General features: G+C 37.4%; 1 protein-coding gene across 4 annotated transcripts in view; it reads right to left on the minus strand.

Moving 5' to 3' along the window:
* The window catches only part of NSD1 (nuclear receptor binding SET domain protein 1), a 141,858-nt gene that overhangs the window by 23,129 nt on the left and 100,177 nt on the right, over window positions 1-18,552 (minus strand). For all 4 annotated transcript variants that reach the window (XM_042945677.1, XM_042945669.1, XM_042945685.1 and 1 more), the window contains 5 exons: window positions 16,032-16,150; window positions 14,942-15,085; window positions 12,623-12,746; window positions 5,748-5,948; window positions 4,244-4,423 (listed from right to left, as the gene is read on the minus strand). In XM_042945677.1, coding sequence (XP_042801611.1) covers window positions 4,244-4,423; window positions 5,748-5,948; window positions 12,623-12,746; window positions 14,942-15,085; window positions 16,032-16,150 — 768 coding nt within the window. The remainder of the gene's footprint in view (window positions 1-4,243; window positions 4,424-5,747; window positions 5,949-12,622; window positions 12,747-14,941; window positions 15,086-16,031; window positions 16,151-18,552) is intronic.

The raw sequence follows: 18,552 nt of genomic DNA on the forward strand, positions 1-18,552 counted from the left end.
AAAGAATTTCAGGTAAAGAGGAATCATATTTAGGGAATATAATAAATACCTTAAGGCCACAAATGAGCATGCTTCAAACATGCTAGACTCAAACATGTAACTCCAAGTCTTGTCCTGAAGAGTTAGTGAGGGTAAAGCCTTAGCAAAATATATGTTCGTGTCTAGCAGGTCTCAGGCTTTCTGGCCTCATGACAACTTTATATTCTTGGAGATCCCAAAATAAATTTTGTTTATGTAAGCTAAAAACATGTATATTTACTAAACAGAAATCAAAATTAAGAAAATTTTTAAATATTTACTAATTCATTTAAAAATATCAAATTCTATTAATATAAATTTTGTAAAAAAAATATTTTCCAAAATAAATGTTAATGGGGCTCAGTGTTTCACATTTTTACAAATATTTTAAACTGAATTCATTGCAATACGCTGTTTGGTTGAGGCACATGAAGAAAATCTGTTCTTTCTCAGATAAATACTTATAAAAAAGGACTATTTTAGTAACTTGTTCAAGACATATACAAATTCCTTCTTTGATACTATCTATACACTAAAACTCCACAGGGTAGACTTTAGTTGCAATGTCAAATCTGAAATAATTTCAATAAACTTTTAGTACTACTACATTAAAATTCATTGATCTGTCTTGCACTTTGAATGGATCTTTTATATATGCATGGTTTTTAACGTTTTAATGTGCACATTGCACATTGGTCATATGGAAAATACTAGTTTGCTGAATTAGGTATATCTTCCAAATGTTGATCTATTTCATTATATACTATTATAATATCAGTTATTCATATCATGAGGGTTTCACAATAATACTAAAAAGCTGTTAAGCTTCAGGGTGATAGTTACCAGTTTTCCAAATTCTAATTTTCACTTAAGAGCTCAAGTTTTATCACTGGCAACGACTTCTGTCTGTGTGTTTTCCTTGAAAACAGGCTCACTTTTATCCATTTTCAAGAAAATGTCTGACGAATATCCAAGTGTGAAGAGCCATGGTTTGTCACAGTAATTCTTACAACTACAACTGGCATTCCATGAACAAGGCAGCTAGTTCAGACTGCAACTCAATTGCATGAGTGCTTTAACTTAAGATAACCATCAGTATACAAAAGAACCACTTTATATGCACTTCCCATTTTATAATACAGAATATTAAAAACAATGTTCACCTGAGGATTGATATTTAATAAAATTAATTATTATATAAGAATAGTCTTGTGTGGGGGCGCCTGGGTGGCGCAGTCGGTTAAGCGTCCGACTTCAGCCAGGTCACGATCTCGCGGTCTGTGAGTTCGAGCCCCGCGTCAGGCTCTGGGCTGATGGCTCGGAGCCTGGAGCCTGTTTCCAATTCTGTGTCTCCCTCTCTCTCTGCCCCTCCCCTGTTCATGCTCTGTCTCTCTCTGTCCCAAAAATAAATAAAAAAAAAAAAAAAACGTTGAAAAAAAAAAGAATAGTCTTGTGTGAAACTTTTTTTAAAAAAACCGAGAGTGTGTGGTGACACAGAACACAAGGGACTGCTTCTACTTATATGGTTTAGAGCCACTGCCTTGATTTCTATTAGGTGCAGCAGTTTTACCCACCACTAGTTTTGAACCATCAGTGTAAATGTCAACAAATTATAAATGGCAAGTAGTATCTTACTATTATTATTATGAAAAGAGTTATGATTTCATGGAAGCCTCTGAAAGGGCCTACACTTTGAAAGCTGCTACTGTTGCAGCTACTAAGTTTTCTCGGAAACTCAGTTACCATTATGTATATCCATTAATGGATTCAGTAGCTTTTCAGTTCGGATGCTCCATGTTAGGAATGCTATCACATGGGCACTCTCGCTTTTATTCATTTCATCCCATTCTGGAGTTAGAAATGGTCTAATGTTGAAACTGTTTCATCGTCCCATCTCCAAGAAATGCGGAAAACTTTTGGAGCCTACACTTCAGCCTCCCAGACACCTGTTTTTATTCTAAGAGTAGAATTACAGAATGTTGTATTTAAAGTTTATTCATTTTGAGAGAGACTAAGCAAGTGGGAGAGGGCGGGGGGCGGGGGGGGGAGAGGGGGAGAGGGGGAGAGGGGGAGAGGGGGAGAGGGGGAGAGGGAGGGAGGGAGGGAGGGAGGGAGAGAGAGGGAGGGAGAGGGAGGGGGAGGGAGAGAGAGGGAGAAGGAGGGGGGAGGAGGGGGGAGGAGGGGGGGGGAGAGAGAGAGAGAGAGAGGGAGGGAGAGAGAGAATCCCAAGCAAGCTCCACGCTTTCAGTGTAGAGCCCGATGTGGGGCTCCATCCCACGAACTGTGAGATCGTGGTGTGAGCCGACATCAAGAGTCGGATGCTTAACTGACTGAGCCACCTGGGTGCCCCCAGAATGTTATATTTAAAAGCTATTAAATACCAAACTCTTGTCTTTAACTTTCTTCTAAACAAAAGAAGAGTGGTATAATAAATAGGCAGCAGTATTCACAAGACAGTGTTTATAAGGAGCAGGTATTAGAAGAACAAAAAGAACGTCCTCTTTGTGAATTAAAACATCTCTACCCCAAAGGCTTCCCTCTTTATCCATAAGTGCACTTAACGTGCTTTTTGTTTATTCTATATTAGCAGCATAGAATGGTTTGAGGATACAAACCATGTCCTCTAAGTGTATCTTTTCCTTAAATTGTCATGTTACATGAATCTTCTAAGAGCACAAAAAAAGTCCAAATTGACCACTTCAATCATATAAAGCAGATGAAAAACCTTCTTCTATGACTTTAGCACTATTTAGTATATCCAAATTTCTCAAGAGGGATGTTCATTCAATTAGACATACTGACTTTTTAAATGAGTCCCTCAGAATGTTCATAACCAGCCAAGTTTTCATGAAATTGCATAGCCAATAAGTATTAAAAAAACAGAAAAGTGAGAGAAATTGTTCCCCCTAAATTACTAATCAATAAAATTTAGTCAATTTGAAAAGTAATGAAGAAACTACATGAGAACTGGTGTCACCATCAACACCAGAAAAAACAGTGAAGCAATGTCCACAACAGTCTTAGAAAAAGAACACATATCCTGTTTTATAGTAACCCAACACATGCTTCTAGTATAGAGGCAAATGATGGATAGCCTCAAGCAGAGAAATAAGCACCTCTGGGTGCTTCCTAGAAGTTCAGTCAACCAAAAGAAAAATTAAAATAAGGAAATCAGAATTATAAGCACCATAGTAAATAGAGTAGTGATGATTACTAAACCATCCACTTACAATAACTAGCAAAAATCAGGCTGTGAGGAACTGAAAGAAAATGTAGAAGCTTAACACTAACTCTATCAAAGAAGTATGTTTTAAGTTGAAGAAAAAAAATATATAAAGATATAAAATTTATTTTTCTTCCACTTTAGAAGAACTTTTAGGAATACCTCTAACAGTTAAGAAATACTTAATAGATGTTCATAAATTCCTTCACTTTCCTTTTATATTCATGAATAAACGATTTAACAAAAAAGAAACACAATTGTACAATATAATACCATCTTCTAGAACTATTTCTATCTAGATATATAACCCTGCTATCTGCTTATGTGCACAAATGTCTTATGTAGTATCACTTAAAATTAAGTAATGATTTTTTCTGATGGTGGAACTTGGGACGATTTGGGATTATTTATTTATTAATTATTATTCCTTACCTCCAGTTTATTTAACACATAACATTGTATATAAAGTGTACAACATAATGACTAGATGTATATACTGTGAAATGATTGCCCAACTAAGGTTAGGTAACATATCAAACATCTCACATAATTATAATTTTTTCTTTTTGGTGGTAGTGAGAACTTTTAAGACCTACTCTCTTTAGCAACTTGCAAATATGCAATACAGTATTAGTCACTATAATTACCGTGGTGTACATTAAGTCCACAAACTTACCAATCTTCTAACTGGAAGTTTGTACTGTTTGATCACATTCCCCCATTTTCCAAGGGTGATTCTATTTCCTTTCCCTTATCTTTCTCTTTGTTTCATTTATCATTTTAATGAAAATAAGGTCATTATTCAAAATAACAAAATAAAACCTCTCCCTTATCAGGGAAAAAAAAACAAGTTTAAAAGTTCTGCTATGTTATCCTAAGTTCAAGACATTACATCCCAATATTTTCTCTACTAACAATGTGAAGAAAATGATTTTTGTTGCACTTAAAATATTGTATTAACCTCTTTTTAGACTATTCATACATTAAGCAGTCATGTCTTACCTTCTGAGCATACAAAACACCAGCTAACGTTAACATGCTCATGATTTCGGCAGCCCCGCCGAGGTGTAAAGTGATTAGGGCAGATGATACTATTAGATGCAAGGATCTTGGACCCAGCAGCCAGGCAAAAGTCATTGGCATGGTATGCCACAGGGCAACGGACACAGCGCATGAGACGACCTAAAATTACAAGCAGGAAAACCAGAGTAGCAGACAAAAAACAAAGAGATTAAATATAAAACAACACGAGTTACTGAAATCTTTGTCAGCACTGAGAAAATGTCACTAATAGAAGGAAACACTACTAGGACAAGGGATGATAAAACACATAATTCACTATGAAAAGCTCAGATGGGAGCTATGTGATAAGTTGCCACAAAGAGTCAGATCTCACGACTATTAAGTGAGCCTGCCTCATCAAGAAAAACCCTATATAATCCATTGCCTAGACTCCTAGGAAACCTGGAATCAGCCTCAGACTAAATAGAAGGGATGTGCACAATCAGAAAGAAGGCCAGCTGGGAGAGAGAAAGACTAATAAATAATATTGCTTGGTACTATGTGATTCTTAAAGCCGGAACTTTAAGGTGAATGAACCCCTTCCAGATAAAATATGTCCTCTAACATGTATCACACCAAATAGAAACCATTACCAAATCATCTAAATGTAATCTACAATAGCAACTAAAAATGGGAAGGTAAACTGATGGTTAAACTGTAATTTTGATCAAGGAAGTTAAATTACTGTACTTAAGAGTGAGGAGATCTATAAGTCCAAGGAATCATATTACAAAAGGTACTGCCAGTCTAATTAAAAGCAAAGGCAAAACAAAAGCAAAACATGCTACGTTTTTCCTCCTCAATCCCCTATGGGAGAAATGAGGGCTCTGTGGGCACACAAGCATTTAATAGTAGAGACACAATATTTGGCTTGGGAAAACTAGTAAGAGACCCTATTATTATTGAACAGAAATAAATGACTGTTTTCCCAATGAGAATAGACCTAAAAACTTGAATTTACCTGGAACTATAGGCAGTTTTGGAAACTTTAGCTCTCAATCTAACTATAATGCAGGAAAGAGGTTTTAGGATAGAAGTTTCCATTTAAAAAAAAATAAACCAACACAAAACAAAAACCTCAATTCTACCCTAAATTCATGTTTGAATGATATCACATCTGACAACCATAGATATAAAGGGTCCATAGGAAATGAATAATACACTTTGGTCTAATGGAGTAGGGGGAGAAAGGCATGTAGCACAATATTTTCTCAAACTAAGAAATCGAAATATTTCAAACCACCACATAACATTAGGGCTCCACAGAATACAATGTGGGAACTGCTAGACTAGTCCATTATTCTCCTCTCTCTCACATAAAATGCTGACACTCTTGACAAAAGCTAGAGAGGCCACGAAGAGATGCCAGATAGCACCTGGAAATACACATTGCCAATGAAAGCGAGGTTCTACAATTAGACTGGTCCATGTGAGAAACTCATACCTTTAGATGCAGAAACACTGGCTGGATTAGCAGCATGGCAGGTTATACAGATGTGGAGGGAGCACCGGAAGCCCTTGTTCTGCATAACAGTGGGTGGATACTTCTGGACACACTCTTCATGGTAAAACTTTCCACACAAGGGCAAAAGGCACCTTTTAACATCTTCCCCACTCTGCTTACAAACAAAACAGGTATGGATTCCTGGGAAACCGAAATAAAGTAATAAATTAACACCAATTTAAGAGTTCATCCAATGCTAAAGCATTAGATGAAAGTTTGTAAGTACACAATTCTGTACGAAGTTCCAATATGGGGTGTGTGTATGCATGTGAGTATGTGTGTGTGTGGGTGGGGGGGAGCAGGAAGGGTAGTTCCCATACCAGCAAGCAATTCTCCAACACCAGCTAGGTATCTTACAATTCAACTTAATTCTGAGACTATATACCTGGCAATAACATCATATCCCACAGATTAAGGACTCAGTTCTACATGAGTGCCCCATCCTCAACTTCAGATGCCACTCTCAAGTCCAGGTTGTCACCTATACTTCTGACTGGCTATATATCAGAGGTTCTCATGACCCTGTCTTCCTCAGGTTTGATTAGTTTGCTAAAATGGCTCACAGAGAAAGATTTTTATTTATTTACTGGATCACCGGTTTATTACAAAAGGTTGTAACTCATGAACAGCTAAATGGAAGAGACAAATAGGGCAAGATATGAGGAAAGGGTATGGAGCTTTCATGCCCTCTCCAAGAGGCACCACCTTCTTCTTAATCTCCACATGTTCACTAATCATTCAGAAGCTCTCTGAAACCCACCCTTTTAGGTTTTGATGGAGATTTCATTGCATAGGCGTGGCGGATTAAACCACTGGCCAGTGATTCAACCTCTGGCCCTTTTTCCTCGCTAGAGATTAGGGGGCTAGGAATGAAAGTTCTAGCCCTCTAATCAGGATGGGTTCTTCTGGCAATCAAGCCCCCATCCTTAGGTGTGTCTTTCATTAACATAATAAAATACACACAAAGGACATCTTTATCACTCTCACCCCTTAGGAGAGACCAAGGTCTTGGGAGCTCTGTGCCATAAACTAAAGACCAAAATACACATTTCTTAGTATAAATCACAATATCACAGTAAAGAACTTTCTAAGAGACTGATTAGGATGACAACGTGAACCCACTGAACAATCAATCACTACTGAGAAAATCTTGACAATGTTTGCTTGCTAATGTGACACAATAGGAACTACACATTACGTACAAAGCATTCCTGCCAGAAGAAAACTGACCTGAAATTAATTCAGCCTCTAGATCTAACTACAAGTTTCCAGGAAATACGGAAGAGATAGAGGAAGAAGTTAAAAGGACACCTCAAAGATGCAATCAACCAAATTTACAATGTGGAAAACTGAGTAGGACAAATCACCGTTGTCTCAACAAATAAACGACACTTAAAAATAGGGTGGGAGTAGTAATGTTGTAGATTAAGAGAAATTAAGAGACATATCAAAAAATAAAGAAAACCTTATCTGTATCTTGATTCAAACACTATAAAAAGACATCTTTGAAACAAATTGGAAAATTTTTAAATGAGACTGGGTACTGTATAATTTTGCTACACATTAGATATATATCTTTAAGTAGTAACTGTTACACCTTTTGAAATACATGGGTAAACAGAGGTAGAACACCAATAAGTACTGAAGCTAAGTGATGAATACGGGGGGAATCTTTACACTGTTCTACTTTTATAAATGTCTGAGGATTTCTTTCTTTTCTTATGTTTTTGAGAGAGAAACAGCGAGAGTGGGGGAGGGGGGGAGAGGGGGAGGGAGAGAGGGAGAGGGAGAGGGAGAGGGAGAGGGAGAGGGAGAGAGAGAGAGAGAGAGAGAGAGAGAGAGAGAAACACAGAATCCGAAGCAGGCTCCAATTCACAAGCAGTGAGATCATGATCTGAGCCAAAGTCACATGCTTAACTGAGTGAGCTACCCAGGTACCCTGAGTGTCTGAGGATTTCTGTAATACAAAGTTTAAGAAAAGAAAAAAAAAAAATCCACCTCTCTCTGAGAAGCAATACAATGTAAAGGAAAAAGCTCAGGCTTGAAAGACACATCTAACTTGCCTCTGACACTTGCTGGAAATAGAAGCTCATTAAAATAGCCCATCTCACCTATAAATAGTAAGTTTACCCAACTAATAATGATTTTAGGAAAAATTTTTAATTATGCATTTGGAAAGAAGCAAACTACTTACTGTCTAATGCCAAGTAACTCACAGCCAATATTAGATTAGAATAACCTAAATTACGGGACAGTCACTCCCCATTAGGAAAATAGGGTAAGAAATGACTCCTTTATTCTTACTCTATTCATCTTTACTAAAACCAGAGTAAAATTTCCTACTCTCAAAAATAATAACTCTTTACCTCACGTCCTATACAAAAATTGATTCAAACTAGACCATAGACCTAAATATGAAACCTAAAACTATAAAATTTTCATTAGAAAACAAAGAAAAGCTTTGTGACACTGGATTATGCAAGATTTATTCAATATGACACCAAAGCAAAATCTCTAAAAAGAACAAACTAATAAACTGAATTTCATGAAAATTAAAAACTGCTCTTCAAAAGACACCATTAAGGAAATGAAAGACCAACCCACAGATTGGTAGAATAATTTTAGAAGTATGTATCAGATAAAGAACTTGTGCCCAGAATATATACAACGGGCTCTTAAAACTCAAAAGTAAGAAAATAAACAAATTAAAAAAAAAAAAAGATCTGAACAGACACTTCATCAAGATGTCAAAAAAGCACATTAAGATGCACAGGGGCACATGGGTGGTTCAGTTGGTTGAGCGTCTCATGTCAGCTCACGTCATTATCTTATGGTTTCTGAGTTTGAGCCATGCTGTCAGTGCACAGCCCACTTTGGATCCTCTGTAACCATCCTCTCTGCCCCATCCCTGCTTGTATTCTCTCTCAAAAATGAACATTAAAAAATTATTAAAAGTATATATATATAAACAAAAACAAAAAAGATACACAATATCATTCATCATTAAGAAATGCACATTAAGGGGCACCTTGGTGGCTCAGTCGGTTGAGCATCCGACTTCAGCTCAGGTCATAATCTCACAGCTCATGGGTTCGAGCCCCACGTTGGGCTCTGTGCTGACAGCTCGGAGCCTGGAGCCTGCTTCGGATTCTCTGTCTCCCTCTCTCTCTGCCCTTAACCCACTTGCATTCTGTCTCTGGCTCTCTCAAAAATAAATAAACATTAAAGAAAAGAAAGAAAAGAAAGAAAGAAATACACATTAAAATAACAATGAGAAGGCACCTGGGTGGCTCAGTGGATTAAGAATATGACTCTTGATTTCGGCTGAGGTTATGACCTCACGATTCATAGGATCAAGCCCTGCATCAGCCTCTGTGCTAACAGGGTGGAACCTGCTTGGCATTCTCTCTCCCTCCCTCTGCCCTTCCTTGAGCACGTGTGCACACGCTTGCTCTTTCTCTCTCAAAATAAATATTTAAAAATAAAATCACAATGAGATACCGTGATACATCTGTCAGAAGGGCTAAATTTAAAAAGACTGACAATACCAAGTGTTGATGAAGATGTGAAAGAACTGAAACTCTCATGCATTACTGATGAAAATTTAAAATGGTACAAACACTTTGGAAAACAGTTTGAATGTTTCTTAAAAATTAAACATATACCTACCATGCCATTCCACCCTTACGTATTTACACAAGTAAAAAGAAAATGTGTCCATCCAAAGACTTGAATGTTCACAGCAGCTTTATTAGTAATACCCCAACCTGAGAACAACCCAAATGTATATCAATAGATGAATGAATAAACCACCTGTGATATATCCATACAATGGCATACTACCCAGCAATAAAAAGGAATGAACCTGCAACAATGTTGTTGAATCTCAAATTAACTATGCTGAGGGATGGTTTCACAAGGTGTTATATACACATACAGACATATATATGTCAAAACATATCAAACTACACTTTGTGCAGTTTATTGTACATCAACTATACCTCAATAAACTATTTTAAGACAGAGAATGAACTACTGATACACACATTAACATAGATGAGCATCAAAAATGTTATATGGAGCCAGACACAAAAAACTATATATGTTTTGTTCCACTTCTATATATGAAACCCTTAAAAAGGATAAATTTAATGTGTAGTACCAGAAAGCAGATCATTATTTGCCTGAAATAAGATTTGGGGGAGAGAGGAGCATAAGGATCAACTGTAATAAGTACAAGAGAACCTTCTGAAGTGATGGAAATGTTCTAAATCTTCTCCATGGTTGTGGTTACACAGATGTATATAAATTTTATCAAAACCTATCAAAACATACATGAAAATGAGTGCATTTTATAATAGGTAAATTATACTTCAGTGAGGCTAACTTAAAAAAAAATAGTTTTGCCTTAACTTGGTCAGAGAATATCACATTATAATAAAGATAAGACCAGTGGGGTGCCTGTGTGGCTCAGTCGGTTAAGCATCCAACTTCGGCTCAGGTCATGATCTTGCGGTTCAGGAGTTTGAACCCCGTGTTGGGCTCTGTGCTGACAGTTCAGAGCCTGGAGTCTTCTTCAGATTCTATCTCCCTCTCCCTCTGCCCCTCTCTTGCTCGTACTCTCTCTCTCTCTTTCAAAAATAAAATAAAATATTAAGAAAAAAAAAAGGTAAGACTAGCAAAACTGGATCATTTGCACAAAAGGCAAGAAGCTCTAAGATTAGGATAAGAGATATGCACATACCAAAACATTTTTTTCTAAATTTCATTTACAGGGCTGGATGGCACTATTTTCCATAATGATCAAAAAGCCCACCATGCAGGGACAAAATGACCCACAGCTATCTTGTCTTCCAGCTTTTATTCACACGCTACTAAAAGTAGTGGCAGAAAGATGAGATAACTCAATGTGACAGAGCCACTTATTTAAAGACACAAGTTGGGGCGCCTGGGTGGCTTGGTCGGTTGGGTGTCCGACTTCGGCTCAGGTCATGATCTCACGGTCCGTGGGTTCGAGCCCCACGTCGGGCTCTGTGCTGACAGCTTAGAGCCTGGAGCCTGTTTCAGATTCTGTGCCTCCCTCTCTCTGTGACCCTCCCCTGTTCATGCTCTGTCTCTCTCTGTCTCAAAAATAAATATTAAAAAAAAAAAAAATTAAAAAAAAAATAAATAAATAAAGACACAAGTTAATTCTGTCTCTTGTTCTCACATGTGCTACTCTAAACCTACACTCTATCCTTCAAGTGAGAGACCACCTTTCCCCATCATTCTCACCAATGTAAGAAAAAAACTTCAGCTTCCTTCTTCTGCCTCCCAACTTCAAGGAACATTCCTATTTTATCTTTTTGCCTCTTCAAAATTATTCTCTCCTGTTCCATAACTGTACTCCTCCAATGATTCCCTCTTCTGTTATAAGAATTTATTTCTCTATGTGGTTTTTAACCTTTATCCTACCAACACTCAAGATGTTCTTCCTCTTGACCCTACAATATCCTCCCTTCAACTACTGCCCTCTTTTCCATGGTATCAGGCTTCTATAAGAAATAGCGTATACTGGTACCCAGGCACCCTTCAACCTGGTTTAGTATGGCACCCTCTGGCAAAAAGTCAAGCCTTTCCTCACTGACAAATACAACTGTCTCTTTTCACGCCAGGACCTCCTTGGTTTCTCTGCCACATCTGCCACTGCTTATGACACCCCACTGCCCCCGGCTTCACAGCCATTCTTTGACTAGCTCCTCCTCACCTTCCAGTAGTTCTTCTATGTGGGCATGCCCTAAGTACTGTTGTCCGCCTGCTTCTCACTCTACACATGCTTTCACTCAGGGCAGGATCATTCACACTTACGATTTTAATGACTTAGGAGTGTAACAGCTGTCATCCCCTATTTTTTTTATTACTTAAATGCTGTAACATTCAGTCCGACTTCACCTCATGTCATGAGTTTGAGCCCCACATCAGGCTCTGTGTTGACAGCTCGGAGGTGGGAGCCTGCTTCGAATTCTGTGTCTCCTTCCCTTTCTCTCTCTGCCCTCCCCGCTCACTCTCTCTCTCTCTCTAAAAAATGAATAAACGTTAAAAAAAATTTTTTTTTTTAAATCTGTAACATTCACATATAATGCTGAAGAAAGAGCAATCTCCTTAGCACAGCCTGTGAGGTACTTTACAGGCTGGTTCCATCTGACCATTCTTAGTTTCTGACCCAATTTGTATATTAGAACTCTTAAAATAGGTCTTTCTCTTTTGGTAAACAGTTTTGTTGACATATGATATACACACAGAAAAGTACAGCATCCTAAGTGTATAGTTCACAAATAACCATAAAATAAACTTGCTTATGTAATCACCAGTCAGCTCAAGAAACAGAAAACACTGACAGTAATCCAGAAATCCTCCTTGTCACTACCAATGCCTCTTCCCTAAAATACCTTAAACACACAAACCTATGCCTCCTATTCCCTAAACAGTCTATACTTTAATTATTGGACCTTCTATTCTTCCTCTCCCCACACCAATGACCATGTCTCTCTTAAAACCAAACTCAGTTTTTTTTCTCTGTGGCACTGGTTCATCATTGTTTACCTATCACTTTAAATGTATCTCTACTACAATACTTTTGCACCACATTATACCATAAAGTCATTATTCACTTGGAATTCTTTTCTACAGGCAAAGATTACAAAGCACCTATCCGTGTCTGCAGCAACTAGCCCAGTATCGCCACAAAAACAGTGCATCCAATAAATGTTGGGTTTTCCTGTAAAACTTAAAACTCAGACCATCTTTGGAAGAAGATCCTTCTGTATCTACTTCACCTGTGCGACATTCATTGCAGATAAATTTTCCTCTCGGCATCTCAGTTAGTCCAAGGCACTCCAGGTGGAAAGCCCCACAGCACTGAGCCTCACATAACAGCAGCTCACCCAGTTTCTCACAGTTCTGTTAAGAGAAAGAAAACAGGTATGTCTACAGAAAAAGGATTTTAAAGTCCCGAACAGAAGGCCTTCATGAAGGCAGAGGTTAACTAGCAGCTTTCTAGAAAGCAGAAAGCCCTCTCTTTATTCAGCCAATATTTAGTGATTAACTCCTCTATGCCAGGTACCACAAGGTCCCTTGGCTTTCACGGTTCATATATTCTAAGAACAGAAAATACAAGTAAACAAACAAACAGGAAAGATAATGATAAGATTAAGTAGAGAATTCAAATAGCTATTTTGGATTGGGTGATTAGGAACGGCCTCTCAGACAGGGTTCTGAGCTACTAGTCAGTCATTTAGTCAGACAGAAAAACCAGGAAGACCAGTACAGAAAGTCCACAGACAGGAAAAACTATGTCATGTCTAAAAATCATAAGGAAAATCAGTGGACTACAGTGGAACAAAAGTTAGAAGTGGTAGAAGATGAGGTAAAAAAAAAAAGGCAACAGCCTGATTGTGTGGCCTTACACATTATGGTATAGTTTCAGATTTTATTCTCATTAAAAGGTATACCATCAAAGGTCTTTACCAAGGGAAGGCTAAAATCAAATATTCATTTAAAAACAGATCTCTCTGATTACTACATGGAAAATGAGTTCAAGAATGAGATATGTGAGAACAGTAGCAAAGAGACAATCAAGGAAGCTACTCTAATAGTTCAAGCAAGAGATACTGACTAGCTAGACTTGGATTGTAACAGTCCCAAAAGGGCTCTACTCAAGGTTTGAATGAACTTTGAGATACATCTACAACCATCTCAGAGAGGCCACTTTTCTAAGATGATCTCATCTAAGATAGGGTGCCATTTTTGATAGAGCCTTAGGAAATAAAGATCTGGATGTTTGTTTCAAAACACTGTAAGATTTATGAAAATTCTGCAAATTCCCAACATTTGTTACTTTTATGCCTCTAACATCCTGACTTGTTTCCCCATACTGATTAGCAGAAAAATATAAAAATGACAAAAAGTCTTATACTTACTGGGTGAGGAAAGGTGACTAGGCAAGTCTAATACATTTAAGAACCCAAGAAACAGAACTGGTCTTGGCCACTTAACATCATAACTTAAATAAACAAATGAGTAGGAGAACTTTGGGGAAAAGGCCAGAGGCAGCCAGGGTTAAGAACAGACAGACTCCCAAGGTCTTAATCAACCTATAGTGTAAGTTAGTCTTAAACTTTGTCTCTTTCATTATCTCCTATTCACATAAAAATTGACAACTGCCATGTTTTATATATTCACAGTAACAGTGATACCAGCTTTTATATACAATAAACAAGTCTGCTTTCATCATTTAAACAGGAAAACTTCAATTACAATACATATCAAAGAATAATGTTTTAAAATTAACCAAATGTTATGGACTAACCCTTTAATTGGGATGATTATGTAATTCATCTTTCAGATTGGGAACCATAATAAAAGGATACAATATTAATAAATTATACAAGGACAATAGATTTAAACAAAGAGTGCCCAAACAATCCAGGGCCATAAGGCCACTATAGCTTTAACCATTTTTTCTTGATAATCTTTGTGGGCATACACTCTCTGAGGACTAACAGTGTGTTTGGGTGTTCACCCGAATATGATCAATCTTTATATAATAGCGAAAATGAACAAAGAAACAAAGTTGAAATTCTATTGTTCATCATAGCATATCCTGGGCTTGGGTTATTTTTATTTTTTAGCCGTTTTAATTAGAAAAGAGGAAGAAAAACCAAGTATCTTCAATTTTTTATATGTCAGCTTTTAAGAATTTACAAAGGTAAATCAAGCCCATACAGAGAGAGCATAATCAAAGCATCCATTTAATGGACTCTACTATCAAGTCTGATAAAGGCTCTTTAGAGAGAGGCAATACAACAGAGTGGTTAGGACTCTAAACCCAGATTGCCTGGGTTTCAATCCTGGTTTTGCTGTGTGACTATAAGCAAGCTATGTAACATCTTTATGCCTCAGTTTCCTCATCTATAAAAGCGAGGATAATAATGGTAATCTACTTTACAAGATTGTTAGGACTATATGATGTAATTTAAAGTGATGGAAACTCTTGACATATAGTAGGTACTACATATATACTTATTAAGACATGAAGAGGTCTTCTTTTAAAAGACAAGCAAGCAATCAAAATGCAAGTGGGAAACATCTTCTACCTGACAGACATTCTCCTTGAGTGCAGCTCCTCCGCCTCGTTCACCCTGCAGCTTTTTCGATGCTGGCATCCCATGATCATTCTCTACACCCTCCTCAACAGTGTCCTTGGGGCTTGCAGCCGTTCTGTGTGTCATCAGTTCTCCCTTGCAGAGAAAAAATAATGTCCCATATCTGTATTATTCATGTCTCCTCCATTTGACCCCCGCCCTCTGGGCTGCTATTTGTCTAGCCATTAAGCACTTACAGATGTTCAGCCAATCACGCGGGCGGACTGCATGCAATGTTAGTTCTAACCCTGCTGTGATTGGGCGGGTAGTGGGCGCCTCATGCCCTGCCACTAACTGCTCTGAGGCTGTTCCACTGGAACTTTTTGAGCTGTTCCATTTTAAGGTTTCACTAAGGGAGAGAAAACATTCTTAAGTTTATTTGATTACTTATTTGTCCTTCCAAGATCAGTGTTTCCTAAATAATGCCCACCTTGGGCATTCTATTCAAATTATTCTGGAAAGAAACACTCTGTATCATAATGTGTAATGCTGACCTGACTTGCTCTATTTCTCTTTTAACTTGAGTTGAAAAGCCAGAGATGGCATCAATGACTGCATTGATGCTCTGCAAGGAAATGGTTTTAAATCCACCTTTGTTTCCTTAAAGCCAATGTTTATAAATATTATTCTAAAATTAAGCAGATGCTGGTTTCAAGAAATAAGCAAATTGAGTTTCCTTCCCCTCTAAATGTAGCAGTCTCAACTATAAAAGGGCAGTATGAAAGTTCACTCAGATTATATGGTTACTTGGCATTGTGCTCTTTGGTTTTAGAAAAAGCTTACTTTGTGATGAAACAGTTACAAAATTTATCAGACACCTAGAGCATAGGATGTTAAAGATCATACCCATAGTTGCCATATATTGTCTTGCCTGAATTTTACTAGCATCAGACTCTCTTTCTACTCCAGGATTCCTATTACAGCTTTTCATTAGCTATTTCAGTAGAACATTACTCTTAACTCAAGGGAAAGAGGGATGTGGCCTCTACTGTAAAAAGTAGATTTGCTTTGGAAGGTCAAAAGATGAGGAACTGAGTAATACCTCTGAGATTGGAGTTTCTTTTGATGAGTCGTCATTTTTCATTTTTTTACAATGCACCTTGGCTGTAGAATGCCTCTGTCGTTTTCGCTTCCTTGGTTTATCAAATATCTTCGTAGTGCCTATGACAGGAAAACAGGTGTTACCTCCTGGCTAATCACTTACATGTCCAAGAACTCCTATCCTCAACTAAAAGGACCTCATAGAATTATGGAATGTTAGAATAAAAAACCAATCTTAAAGCCCATTTAATTCCCCAACTTTGTAGATGAGGGATAAAGGCACAGGGTAGGGAGATTTACCCACGACTACATAATTAGTTGGGAAAATAGGTACACACATATAAATTCTGCCTCATACAGATTAAATAGTAAATGTATAGGTAGGTTAAAACAATTACATTTTACATGATTGAAATGAAAAACTTCTTAATTCCTCAAAGGACTTTAACATCCTGTAAATGGGGAGGAAATACATTTAGTAGTCAGGAAAAGATACTAAAATTCGACCTCCACAATTAAAGATAGTACATTATAGCACTATATGATTTAAGGATTAAGATGAAAAGCTGAAATACATAACATCTGGCTTGAGGAAAGGGAGATCTCCCTTAATACATTTAGTAACTTAAAGGATATTTAGCAATGGTACTATAACGTTGAACATCCAACAATTTAAAATATATGCATGCTCTAACATGGCCTATATACAAAATGAAATTCCAGTCCTTCCCTCATTATATTTTATACTTATTTCACCTCTTTGTTACAGAAATATCAGGAATTTAAACTAATTATTTCATAAAATGTTCCAGGATAATTAGGCTAGGTATCAACATGAAGGCTAGACTTTGGAAAACTGGCTTAGTATTCTCTTCTTGGGACTGCCTGATACAGATGGAGAAGCTCTGCTATCAAAGCTGCTGGCTGCCTATAACTAAAAGAATAATTAACAGAATAGCAGAATGAAGGTTCAAACTTCTCAGTAGCTAAAATATTCAGATGAAATTTACAAAAGATAAAGAATAAGTTTTAGGTTTTACAAAAACTGGAGTATAAAAGTGTAAGAGAAGAGCTGATAATTACTTTGAAAGTTTTTTTCCTAAAGCAAGCAAATTGATGAAATTATATTTGCACACAAGATTAACGTAAGTGAACATATTGCTAGATTTATTTACTAAAAAACTTAATAATCATGGGTCACATTTAAAGATGTGCTCATTTAAGATCACATGCAATATAACCTTCCCATGATATCCTTTGCTGGCACATCTGATGCTATGTGCTCAAATCTGGCCTAACACTTCAGAAATAACAGTAATCAATAAATGGCACCGGCAGATGATCAAAGTGACACAAAGAATTGGCATGTAGAAAATTTGGGGTGTATAACAAGATGGTAGTGTCGCAATGAATGTGGTCACGTCTGGAATTAGTCCTCCCAAGTCTGCCACCTCTTTCATCTTCACATTCTCTATAAAATAGGGATAATATGGATAATATCCTAATTCTCTATAATGCTTTCGATGGATTAGAGATTAACAGTCCTAAACAAAGGAACTGAGCAAAGGACATGGTAGAGCAAATGCACAAACTATGATTACTGTATCTGTTACTCAATAAAGAGCTGCCCATTCCTCCAATTGGCAGAACCAAGATCACCATGTCTAAGTTTCAGGAGTCAGATTAAAAAACAATTTAAAAGATTTCAAAGCCCTTAAGAAGCAACCACAATGGACCAGACTGAAATGTAAGCTCCCTTTTTCAAGCATATACTCACTCACCAAAGATCAAAGATGTGGTAAAAGAAACTAAGACTATTTGTGAAAGACTGGCTTAGATGACTTGTAATTTCCCTCTCAACTCAGACTCCTTATTTTCTGTCCTACACAATAAAGATTGAATCAAAGCCAAGAAAGTAATGATAGAGTTGGAGAACCATCTAATAAGAAAATTAAGTAGCTCATTTTCTCTATTGTTCCTACCAGTTACTTACTCTAACAGAATTCTAATTCCAGGATTCTACATTCTAAATCTGTAATTCTAATTTCAGCATGAAACTCAAGATGACCAGACAATTTTCTAGTGTCATGCATTCTATTAGGAAGCATATTTTGACAAACAAGTCTTTTTTTTTTCTTTTTTAAAGTTTGCTTATTTATTTTTAAGTAATCTCCAAACCCAACATGGGGCTCAAACTCACAACCTTGAGTTCAACAGTCACGTGCTCTTCCAACTGAGCCAGCCAGGAGCCCCTTGGGCAAACAAGTCTTAGAAGTTGCAACCTTGCGGGGCACCTGGGTGGCTCAGTCGGTTGAGTGTCCGACTTCGGCTCAAGTCATGATCTCACAGTCTGTGAGTTCAAGCCCCGCATCGGGCTCTGTGCTGATGGCTCAGAGCCTGGAGCCTGCTTCCGATTCTGTGTCTCCCTCTCTCTCTGCCCCTTCCCTGCTCATGCTCTGTCTCTCTCTGTCTCAAAAATAAATGAAAAAAAAAAAAAAAAGAAGTTGCAACCTTGCTGGTCT

This window comes from Panthera leo, chromosome A1 (genome assembly GCF_018350215.1).
Source record: "Panthera leo isolate Ple1 chromosome A1, P.leo_Ple1_pat1.1, whole genome shotgun sequence".
Taxonomy (NCBI): Eukaryota; Metazoa; Chordata; class Mammalia; order Carnivora; family Felidae; genus Panthera; species Panthera leo.